At 42.8% G+C, this 12,604-nt stretch overlaps 1 protein-coding gene across 1 annotated transcript in view; it reads right to left on the bottom strand.

Annotated features, from left to right (window-relative positions):
• The window catches only part of THSD4 (thrombospondin type 1 domain containing 4), a 677,983-nt gene that overhangs the window by 659,389 nt on the left and 5,990 nt on the right, over window positions 1-12,604 (bottom strand). Inside the window, exon 2 of the mRNA XM_004374710.2 lies at window positions 5,585-5,654. Within this exon, the coding sequence (XP_004374767.1) occupies window positions 5,585-5,654 (70 nt within the window). The remainder of the gene's footprint in view (window positions 1-5,584; window positions 5,655-12,604) is intronic.

The following is a 12,604-nucleotide window of genomic DNA, read 5'->3' as shown; positions in this document are numbered from 1 at the left end:
TTATGTCCTTTTGCAACTGACTTATTTCGCTCAGCATAACACTTTCAAGGTTCATCCTTGTTGTAGCATGTATCAGGACTTCATTTCTCTTTATGGCTGAATAATATTCCATTGTGTGCTTATATCAGATTTTGTTTATCCATTCATCTGTTGGCTGTTTCTACCTCTTGGCTATTGTGAATAGTGCTGCAGTGAACACTCGTGTATAGGTTTCTGTTTGCATTCCTGTTCCGGGATGCTACTGAATTGTTTAGAAACAGCTTTCAATATTGCTTTTATGATTTGTTAGGCAGATCCAGAGCCGTGCACAGTCTAGGGTTAATAATTTCCCACTACTGAGGCTAGACCTTCCTGAGTACTGTATCAAATGTCCCCTGGATTATGGCCTTACAGGAGCCGGCACTGTTCTTAATCTCTTGTTTCTTTCCTCTCTGGTACTCTGTCCTACAGGCTGTGGCCACTTATCTCCCTGGACTCTCAGCTCACAGAGTCTACTGGGTTCTGCCTGGGTTCCACACCCCCAACGCCTTCACCAAGACCAGAAAACTCTCAAGGCAGTAAATTGGGGAAATGTTACTGTTCATCTGCTTTGTTTCCCATCTCTCAGAGATTACTATCATTTGTTCCCTGATGTCCAGGGTATTAAAAACCATTTTTTCATATATGTTGTCTGCGGTTATTTGGTTGTTTCAGGTAAGAGGGCAAATCCGGTCTCTGTTGCTCTGTCTTGACCGTTTTGTTGTTGTTTCAGGTAGGAGGGTACAGCCAATCCTTGTTGCTCCATCTTGGCTGGAACCATGAACTTTTAGGTAGTTTCCAGCTTGGAGTTATTGAACATACTTATGCATGTATTTTGGTGGATATATGCATTCATTTCTCTTGTTTAAGTATCTAAGAGTGTAAGAGATTTGTCATAGAATATGGATATGTTTAGCTTTAAAATATACTGCCGAGCAGTTTTCCAAAGTGGTTGCACCATTTTTAACTCCCACCAACAATGTATGAAAGTTCCAGTTCCTCCACATTTTCCCCAGCACATGGCAGTGTCAGTGTTTTTCATTGTAGCTATTCTGGTGGTATCTCATTGAGATTTTAATTTGTATTTTTATAAGGAGTAATGATGAGCACCTTTTCATATGCTTATTGGCCATTTGGATATCCTCTTACATTAAATGCCTGTTTGTTAAAATCTTTTCTTGTTTTAAAATTGAATTATTTAACTTTTTCTCAATGATTTGTAGGGGTTCTTTATCTATTCTGGATATTAATCTTTTGTCACATATATTATTGTATCTTCTCTCTGTCTATGGCTTATTTTTTCACTCTTTAGGGTCACCATAAGTAGGAATCAACTCGACAGCAACTAAACAACAGCATGGAGTATTCTGATAAACAAAAGTCCTCTATTTTAATGTAGTCCAATTCATCAATATCTTCTTTTATGGTTAGTATTGTTTGTGTGTTGTTTAAGAAATCTCTGCCCACCCCAAGTCATGAAGATATTCTCAAATGTTTTCTTCTAGAAGCATTACTGTTTTCTCCTTCCTCTTTCTCAAATACAGCAGCAGTAATATGCAAAGCTTTTATGCAACCTAAAACTTCTTTTTGCCCTTCTGTAGAGTTTCTCTTCAATATCCAACTGTCTAACATTGTCAAGAGGCAATTTGAAGTCACTTGCTGTACATCCTACTGCAGTATTAAACCATTGCCGTCGAGTCAATTTAGACCCATAGCAACCCTGTAGGACAGAGCAGAACCGCCCCCTTGGGTTTCCAAGGAACAGCTGGTATATTCGAACTGGTGGCCTTTTGGTTAGCAGCCACGCTCTTAACCACTGCCCCACCAGGGCTCCACTGAAGTGTTAGTGGGCTCTAAACTCATCGTGAGGTCCCCTGCTGCTCTCATTGTGACTCTCTAATCAGTTAGCAAAACAAATATTTTACTTCTCCCTTAACTTCATCCTGTAGTGTCTGTTCTCTTTGTTTGAAAGTTTCTCTAAACAACAGGTTGAAGAGTGATTCCTCTTGGCTGGTGGCTGTAGGGGTAGGTGTTGATTTCCTTCTAGTTTTTCATAGCTTTCTAAATTATGTATAATAAGCATATATATTTTTAATTACAAAAGTAAACTTTTTTTTTCATTATTGAGCAGTTGTGATTAAATGTATGTTTGTGTTTCCATCGTAGGTGCTATAAGCTATGGTGTTTCACAATACTCCCTGCATAGATTATGTTGACCATACACTTTATGACTTGTAAAGCAGCCTGTTCAGTGAATGTCTGCAGGGCAGACAGTAGAACATTTTTATTAATTTAAAAGCTTTTTACAGTCTACATACTTCCCTTGCTAATAACATATTGTTTTTATCAAAGTCTTGGTCAAGTTTTTCCTGCTCTAGGTCTCATCTTGTCTGCAAATGGAGCCACAGAAAGTATTTTTTTAGTACAATCATTTGCCAAGTATCATTAGTTAATTACTAAAAACAGAGGTTGTGTAACCCTTTGTGATACCCAGGCAACACTCAGAACTGCATATTTTACTTGACAGCATTTACAAATTATGTCTTTGCCTCAGAATAACTTACTGTAGGAATGCTTCCATATGCTGAAGTTGGACACGCCATTGTAATGAGAAAGAAAAAAAGTGTCTTTTAGGGTCTAGTTTTCATATGCGTACTAGTTACAATATGCAACTACAAATTAGTAATGCTGTCCCTTAAGAATTTACCACAAATGGTTTTTTAGTTCTTTCAGCTGCTCTCTGCTAAAGATTGGGAGTGGGGTTTGCTATAAAACAATGGATTACCAGGAATTCAATTATGATTTATCTAAGTAATGAAAACAATTTGATACAGTGATCATAATTCTTATTTTTTAATGAAGAAATATATATTTTTCCAAGTTCTTTTTGTTCCTTAAAGTCCCAAGAGGAGACAATTTCCAACTTCCAATTCCAAAACAAATATTCTTGCAGTTAACTCTTCTCTATCCTGCTTGTTGCTATGATGCTGAACAGGTTTCAGCGGAACTGCCAGACTAAGATAGGTTAGGAAGAAAGCCCTGGTGATCTACTTCCAAAAATAAGCCAATGAAAACCATATGGATCACAGGATCTGATCCAGAACCGAACAAGGGGATAGCGCAGGATCTGGCAGAATTTTGTTCCATTTTGCATGAGGTCACCATGATTTGGAGACAAACTTGACAGCAGCTAACATCAACAACATCCAGACTTTGGAGCAGGTTTTGACAAATAATTGACCATGAGCCAAATCCATCCCACCTCTTGTTTTTGTAAATAAAGCTTTATTGGAACACAGCTACATTCATTCATTTACGTATAGTCTATGGCCACTTTTGCATTACAACAGCAGAGTAAAGTAGTCGTGACATAGAGTTAGAGCACACAAAGTCTAGTATAATCCCTAACTGGCCCTTTACAGAAAAAAATTGCCAAGCCTTGCTTTAGAGCATCTCCTTATTTCTCATCTTGCAGGGAGAGATGGATACTATGACCACCAATACTGCTTCTACTGGCAAGTTTTTGAGGATGTCACCAGGATGACAGCCACAACCCCCAAAGCTCAGGAAAACAGCAACAAGAAGAAATCCACAATTTAAGAAGTCACTGATTTTTTTCTTCTCTTGGGTGAATGACAATGACCCTAACAGCCAAAATGCACATATTTATTGTATTTGAGAACTGTTTTAAAATGTATGTCCTTCAAGTACAAGAGTCTATAAATTATTTTGAAAACCATTCTTTAACTATCTTTCTATTGCACATTTTGACTATGAGGCACCATATACCAAGATGTGATACTTGTTTTAAATCTTTGAAATCAACATTCTAAAGTGACTCATAAACTTTTTCTTCCTTAATTTCTCAGAACAAATCATTTTGGAACGATAAGGGTGATGCCTATTTGGGGACCTTTTGTTCATGTTATATATGTTATTCAGGCCAACTTTTGAAAAATAAAGGGAAACAGCAAGATAAACTGGCCATTTATGAGATATTTTCTGCTATGACGGTCCATCCGGCCAACATCAACAACAAAAAGAACACTGGTAGACCAATTCTACTCTTAACAATCTCAATCATTCAAAACTGTAATCAATAACTCAGTAATGAAAACAGACAGTCGCCCTTTCTGATTCTTGAAATTATGAACATGGATGATGCAGTGGAGCAGGGGGAGGGGGTGAATTTCCAAGTGAATCCGATGAAATGACACTTGACCTTGGCCAGCTTTTCTATCCATTCAATCAGTCATTCAACAAGTATTTTATTGAGCACCCACAACATGGCAGCTTCTATTCATGGAACTGGAATATGGCATAGAACAAGACAGGTAAGAGTCCCACTTTCATGGAGCTAACATCCTAGGAGAGAATACAGTACAATACTCTAGAATACAGTACAATACTTGCTTATACTTGGCCCAAAAAAACAGTTGGAAGATAATCCACAGGCCTAAGGGAAATCAGACTAATTAGACAAGTAGCATTCTCATCAAAATTCAAGAAGTGCTCCTAAACAGTGCCAGATCTAAGCAAACCTGTGCACACTCTTTCTCCACCCCCTTCTCTCCTGGACTTCCCCTATCAAAGGCCTCTCTCAGGAAAGGATCCCACAAACTCACTCACACACACTTAAGTACAAATGGCTGACAATTATTCCTCTCAGGGGAGTCTATATTTCATTACAGGTAGACATGCGGAGTTCCTAAGTAGCTGAACGGGGCTTTAGGACTTTCTCAGAATTTCTAGAGTCATGCCATACATCTATTTCTAAGGAAATATAAATCAAACACCAGCTTTGTTGCAGGATGGCATGAGGCTGGGTTAGGCAGCAGTGAAGAGTTCATTTACTATGAAACACACAGAGCGTGAAGGAAGCAGACTCGATACTGTCCATTTAGCCCTCCAGACATTCTGCCCACCCTTCTCCACCCAGCCCCCTGGCCCAGGAGGCTGACCTTTGGGGACTGAGTCAGGGGCTTCTTCTCTTCTGTCTTCTGGTTGGGTTCACCAGGAGGTGATGGAGGGAAGGAGGATAGAGCTTATTTCCCAGCTCTTCCATGCCAGGCCACCATGTCCTTCTACAAACCACAGCTCCTATTAGGGAGTCCTCCTCATAGCTACAGCCATAGCCATAGCTACAGTGCTCTCTCTAACTGTCCCCTCTCCCTGCCCCTGCAGGCCTAGAGAACGTAAAAACTCCATCCTGTGCCCCTTGCTGGTACGCCACCATTCCTTGATGGTTTCTTTAAGCTCTGCCCACACCTTGGTACACCGTCTCTTCAATGGCCTCTTTTTACTTGTCCCACTCGGTATGGCACGAGCTGCAAAGCCAGCATTGCTCTCAGCTCAGAGGCTGGCTCCAGCACCAGCTATATCTTTAACTTAGGGATATCCTGGGACTTAGGTGGGACAGGAGGACTGGTGAACATTCTGTGAACAGGGCCTCTGCTTAGGATCAGCGGGTGACTCACCTCCAAACAGGAAAAGGCTCAGGGTGGTGAGGAGCGTGACCCTGGCCCCTCATGCAGATAGGGAGAGCCTCTGAGCGGCCGTGGCTTACCTTTCTGTGTTCAGTGGAGGGCTGTGGGCAGACGAGCTGGAATCCAAGCAGCAGGAGGGAACCCAGGACACTGAGAAGGAAAAACAGCAAAGGCTGGGCTGTGAGTGTGTTCCAGGCAGCAGCACACAGTGGAACGCAACAGTATCCATCTCATCATGGGAAGGGAGGGAACAGTCCCACTTGGGCCCTGGGATGTGATCATTAAAGGGCCCACCCCAGGAGGAAGCACAGTGCTGGGGAAAGGTCCAGCGGCCTGCATGGGGCAGATCAGGGATCAAATCCCAGCTGTACCACTTAGACCAGCAGAGCTTCTAGGTCAGGACACTTAACTTCCTTGAGCCTTAGTCTCCTCCTTTGGAAAATGGGGATGATAACAGAAGCTGGCTCGGAGGTTCAGGGGAGGATTGAATAAGACAACGCACTGCGCCTGACACAGAGCGGGTTTGGTCCTGCCGGAGGTGTGAGATCTGTGCAAAAGTGGGGGTTCTGAGTGGTCCCGGGGAATTCCCCTCCCTACACCCTAGGCTTTCCTCGGAAACTTTCCCCTGCCTGTCCTCAGCTCCCTGAGTTACATATGTTCTCCATGGGTGGGATTAGCTCCATTAAGCCCCACCATCACCAACCCCTGATCAGGGTTTGTCATCAAATAAAGGAAAGGTGTAGAAATAGGAGCTGGCTGGCCCCAAGACAGCAGGGTGCGCTGGAGGGAGCATGAAGCTTTTGATTCAAACACATCTAGGCTAAAATCCCAACTACACCATTCCCAGCTAGGCGATCTTGGATAAGTTAATTTCTCTGGGCCTCAATCTTCTCATCCAATCTTCTCATCGACTGTAAGGATGGCTAAAGATGACAGAGCTGAAAGCACCCAGCATAATTAGTTAATAAAAGGAGCGACAAGTACTCTGCAAATGACCGGAAAAGCTGCCTGAAAGTCTTCCAGGATGAGAAAAGGGCATCTAAGAGGGTGAGTCTGAAGCAGTGGTGGGAAAAGAACAGTTCTTTTCTTTTCCTTAATTGTATCCTCACTGGATCCAGCTTGTCCTCTAAACCAAGGACATGTGCATCACAACTCAAGAGTGCACACTCCTTGGTTGTGTGACCTTGGGCAAATCACCTTCTCTCTCTGCACCTCGGTTTCACCTCTGTAAAATGGGAATCATACAACCTGCCTTGCCTACCACAAACGAGTTCATGTGAGAGAGAGCACATTATGAACCCACGCCTACAAATCTGAGCCGCTTATCACACATCCTGGCACTGTTTACTCATTTAAAAAGAAAACCAGACTGGTGTGGTTTTGTTAAAAACAAAACAAACAAACAGCAGCTCCATAAATGTGTTACACCTCAGTCCCTCAAAGCTCTTGGCAGACACTGAAGCCACAGATTTGTAATACAATCATGAGCAGTTTTGCATAACCACTGATCCTGATCGAGGCTGTGTTTCTGTAACATTCAGAGGATGCGCGGCAGGAGAGGGGGAAAATATTAAGGAAGGGAGATTCTAGGTCTCAGGGGAATTAATCCCAGGTCGCCTGGTCAATTCTACTTGCAGATATTTCTACAGTTTGTTCCCTCCCCTCTTTAGGTCTCTGCTCACTGTTCCCTTCAACTTGAAGCTTTCCTGACCCCACAGGAAGCAGCACTCTCTCTCCCAACCAGTTGCCACAGAGTCGATTCTGATTCATGGAGACCCCATGTGTGTCAGAGTAGAACTGTGCTCCATAGGGTTTTCAGTGACTGATTTTTCAGAAGTAGCTCACCAGGCCTTTCTTCCGAGGAGCCTCAAACTTCTAACCTTTTGGTTAGCAGGCAAGCTCATTAACTGTTAGCACCACCCAGGGACTCCACTCCCTCTCCCTGCCCATCTTTTTTTTTTTTTTTTTTTTTAGCAATTACTATCTCATATACCGTGTTTTCACTGGTTTAAATGTAAGTTCCATGAGCGCAGGGAGTTTGTTTGGTCAATAGTTTATTCCCCAGGATCTCGCGGAGCACCTGCCCTACAGGACGAACAGAATTCACTGCATTAATGAATGATGCTTCATCATCTTAACAACCTCTGAAATTTCAAGGTAACGGGCAATAGTGTGAATTAGCACATTCCAAAATGTCCAGAATAACTTTGAGAGCCTTTTAAAGCTCTTTCATGAAAGATTTATAAAATCAATTGTGCTTTTGAATTTCTATGTGAAACAACCCCCCCCCCAAAAAAAGAATCATTCTCATAGGATTTATATGAGGTATGACAGCAATATGTTGGCGCCTCTTGTTGCAAAAATGCACCGCAAGTTATATTTAGGTGTTTAAATACTTGTTTTTCTTCATCTAGCTGGACCCTGGTGAAGCTAAAATGCATAGGGATGCCCAATAAAATTCATTCTGGGATAAAATCTTAGTTATTAAATGGACTCTGCTCTGAATGGACTAGAATAAATCCCTCCAGAGGGAAAATTATTCTTTGGGCTGCAATAATAGCAGCCAGAGCAATCTATAACCCCAGGGTCCAGATGAAACCCTGCCAAGAGCTGGGAGTTTCCCACCCCTGCTCAGCGGACTCTGCTGGAGGATGCCCTACCCTGCTCACACATACCTATCTAATTGGTAGTTTGCATCCGTGCTTACACCTCTTCAGAACACCCGACAGTCTAGCCCAAATCCTTATTCCTCCTGACCCAATTTGAAATGAACGTTTGGGGAGCGGGGGAGCACGTGTGTGTCTGTGTGTGCGCGCGACTCGTGTGTTATTTCACTCTGAGAGTTTGCTTTGGCAAACCGCTCCCAGCTTGCAACATTTTGACAGATTGAAGGCTACCAGGGCCTTTGGCAAACAAATCACATACTCCCCTCCAAGCGGCAGGGAAGTCACATTCCTACCAAAACTTTCCAATTCACCTTGCAGTTGACACAACCCAACATTTCACACCATAAAAAAAAAAAAAATAGGTTATGCCATTTATCCAGCACTGTTGTAGATTTTAAGCACTCAATCATTTTATTTCCTCATGTAGAAAATAACACTTATCGAAATTCAGTATAAGATTTACACCATGGAACTGGGACTCCAGCTTCTGCATTTGCCTCAGCCAACCCCCACCCCCACCCCCCGTCACCCCCATCTCCAGTGAGGGTGGGATCAGGTCACGGCCACTGTGCAACTCAGATTACCACAATGACCTCAACACCACTTAAGCATATCAAGTAGCAAAACAAGGAAAACAGCAAAAAATAATCTTTGCTTCTTTTCTGCTTCAGTCAATACAACCCAAGAGATATTTTGGGAGGAACCTGATCACTAACAAAATTATATGGAACTTAGCAAAACAGAGCCAAAATCTTAGTGTTGAAGTGAAATCTCCACCTACTGCACTCTGGGGACCAAAACTTTTTGCTCAGCATGCATTTTACTGAGTTCAGCTCAGCCCCCTGCCTTCCCCTGACAGAAGTTAAGAACAAAGGCAGCAAAGGAGGAAGATGGGTTACAAATGACATTAGCTCACTCCTTGGAAACCCTATGGAGCAGTTCTACTCTGTCCTATAGGGTCGCTAAAAGTTGGAACTGACTCGACAGTACCTAACAACAACTGTATTTTCACGAAAATAATGCACGCCTTCTACATCTGCCAACCGCACCCTCCTCATGCGAGGTATTCTCATAAGTGCCAATATGCCATTTTTTTTTACATGTTTTCGTAAAAAGAGAAAAAAAAATAGCATAGTGCGCTTATGAAAATACCTCGCAGGGAGAGGGCGCGGTTGGCAAACAAACATAAAAGGTGCACGTTATTTGCGTAAAATAGGGTAAATGTTTACCCCTGACCTCAGCCCTTACAAGTATTATTTCATTTAGTCTCCACAACTAGGCTATCTGGTAGACTCTTTTATTATACCTATTTTGCAGGTGAGGAAATTGAGGCACAGAGAGGCTAAGTCATTTACTGAAGCGCACATACAGGGGCAAAGCAGCAAAGCCTCCCTGCACATCCCAGCGGGCAGATCCTCAGCCTGGACTCTCACCACCATGCTCTGAGGCTTCTTTAGGACACAATACAGTTTTAAAAACCAAGCATTTGCCATTGGAGCCCATGAGTTTCCCTTCCCAGGCCTCCTATGCTGCCGTATGAGGCTGTAGCTTCACACATCCGTGTTACTTTCTTTCATTGCTTGCAAGTATAATCAGAAAATAAATGGATGCAATAAAGCTTCATTTATCCAGCTTCTCTAGACAACATTCTAAATTTCAAAATAATTGATGCTTACCATTTAAACTTCAAACTTAAAAAAAAAGATTTCCCCTGCTTTCTTACACAGACGATGCTGAGCGTTTAAGTAGCCTTTCTCAGTGGCCCTGAGTCACCGGGGTGAATATCAATCTATCTGAGCTGCTAAGGTAGTGGTCTTTGCAGCATAGCGACCTCTTTGCCCCTAGGTTCCCGAGGCCCCAGAAGCCTGGGACTTCGTGACTCCGGTTGAGCCTGTGCTGCTGTCGGCATTGCTTACTGTACTACAGTCAGCCTGCCTCCTGAGCCCAGCTCCCTTCAGGTCTGCCTTGAGAAGCCTTTAAAAAATCAAGCTGCAGTCAAACCAAAACCAAACAGGCCTTCCTGGCGTTCATGGAGCGAAACAGTTCCACTTCAGAGCATGGACTTAACGACACCTAACTGCAGAAACGTTTTTATTGCTTATTTCCTTCCAGGTTCTCAACTCTTGAAGCATTTGTGTTTCCTGGAGGAGGGCCTCTGGAAAAGTAAGGTGTTCCGTCACAGCACAGCTAAAGACACAACACCCTCTGGTTAATTCCAGTACTCAACGGTAGATTTCTTGAGAATACAGTTTCTAATATACTTTTCTAACTACTAGAACAATCAGCACAGTCTTAGTCCACAGTCAAGGCTGAGAAGAAGCTCATAAATAAAAGACTGGAAGGATAGAATGAAGTGAGGGGGGAAAGAAAGAAAAAGAGGAGGAAAGGGAAAGGAAGGTAGAGGGAGGGAGGGAGAGGAAGGAAAATATCAGTCACTAATGTAAGGCAAAGGTTCCCTAGTGGCGCAATGGTTAAAGTGCTTGGCTGCTAACTGAAAGGTCCTCGGTTCAAACCCATCAGCAGCTCCGTAAGAGAAAAGACCTGGTGGTGACCTGCTCCCATGAAGTTTACAGCCTAGGAACCCCTATGGGGCAGTTCTGCTCTGTCACGTGGGGTCATTATGAGTAGGAATTGAGTTGACAGCACACAACAACTATAAAGCAATGTGAAACGCTACTGTGACTGTGACATTTTTCCTCAAGGAAGTGTCCTCTAAGTGTAGCCCAGAATTCCATGCAGGAAAAATAGAAGAACTGGAAAAAGGAAGACAATCCTAAAGTAGAGATTACTACAAACTGGAGTTACTGGTTCTAATCCCTAGGGGTCAATGTTAGCCTGAGGCATGCAAGCCGTTGGGTATGTAAGGAATGGGTAGTTGGCTACTCAATTATCACACCTTAACTCCATTGATCCCCCTTCTGGTACAGAATGTTCCAACTAAACCCACAGTCAAGTACTGAGTGACGAGGACAGGATCCTGGTGCAGCTCTATGCCCGGAACAAAGAAAAATCCATTCTGTCTGAATGCTCACCGTCGCTCTATAGGTTGTGGGTTGCCAGGGCAGTCCTCCAAAAAGCGATTTTATTTCCTCCTAGCCTCTGTGCTACCATTCAGATAGCTCCTATCAGGCTTACCACAGACAAGATTCCAGCAGGCTCTTCACTAGTACGCTTGTACATTGCTACTCTGCAGATGACTTGCGTTCATATAGAACCACGATCCCAAGCCTGTTTATGCCAGTTCTTGCCTTTTTAATTCTATAAAATATTCATATAGTACACAAATCCAAGAAATAGGGCACAGAAAAAAAGAGTAGTTATTGTTAGTTGTTTCCACAAAAACTAAGTTGAATGCTTTGGAAAGACTCAATAAAGGCAAGCAGCCAAGAAAAAAAATTGCTGGCAAATTAGGTGTGGATGAGACAACTGTAAATGATTAGGGGAAAAAATAATAAATATCTAGAGTGATTCTGTACTCAGATTGCTTTGCAAATGTCTTTAAATTCTCACCCTACTTTAAAGAAACCGAAATGGAAACCTTAGATAATGCTTATGGTTGTGGTTTATGCAAGGAAGACAATCAGGGGCTCTCATGCTAAAGGAAAGTCCTTGGCACAACAGAAAATTGATGAGTGTATGCACACGTGCTTTAAGTTAAAATTAAACTGCTAAAGGTGTGTGTGTATCATTTGTACGATTTCCTGCTTTAATCAACTTTTGTAATTAACCGTCCTGGTTAGGAGAGATAAAGGTTCCTGTTTTATTTCCTTTGCATAAAAGATAATTATTAATTTAGTCATTCAACATTCCACACATATTTATTAGTCCTCAACTGAGTCGTGGTTTAGGTGCCAGGCTACACAATATCTGCCCTGTATTATTAACATGATGCAGTTTAACACTTACAGTCCAGGCCAGGCCTCTCTTCTGCTCCCTCCTCTTTTTCCTAACTCCCTCACCCGCTTCTCCTGATCAATGGCATAGGGACAGGAGTCCCTGGGTGGTATAACAGTTAACACAATCAGCTGCTAACCAAAACAGTGGCAGTTCATGTTCACCCAGAGCTGCCTCAGAAGAAAGGCCAGGGTATCTACTTCTGAAAAACCAGCTGTTGAAAACTATACAGAGCACAGTTCCACTCTGACACACATGGGGTCGCCATGAGTTGAGGTTGACTTGATGGCAACTGGTTTGGTTTTTTGGTTTGGCATAGGGACACTGACTGACCTGATGACCTTTCCCAATCATCACACATATCTTTACCTGTCAGGGGAGTCAGGTAAATGTCAGTTTTCCCTCATCACTCATACCTCAAATATACTTAGGGCATCCTCTTTCCTACACATACAAACATATTTCCCTAGCCCATTTCTCTCTCTCTCTCTCTCCTTCCCTCCCTCCCTCCCTCTCTCTCTCTCCCTCCCTCTCTCTCTT

This window comes from Trichechus manatus, unplaced genomic scaffold, assembly GCF_000243295.1.
Source record: "Trichechus manatus latirostris isolate Lorelei unplaced genomic scaffold, TriManLat1.0 scaffold00030, whole genome shotgun sequence".
NCBI classification, from domain to species: Eukaryota; Metazoa; Chordata; class Mammalia; order Sirenia; family Trichechidae; genus Trichechus; species Trichechus manatus.
The sequence above is the reverse complement of the archived record's forward strand: the minus strand, read 5'-3'. Positions and strand labels throughout refer to the sequence as shown.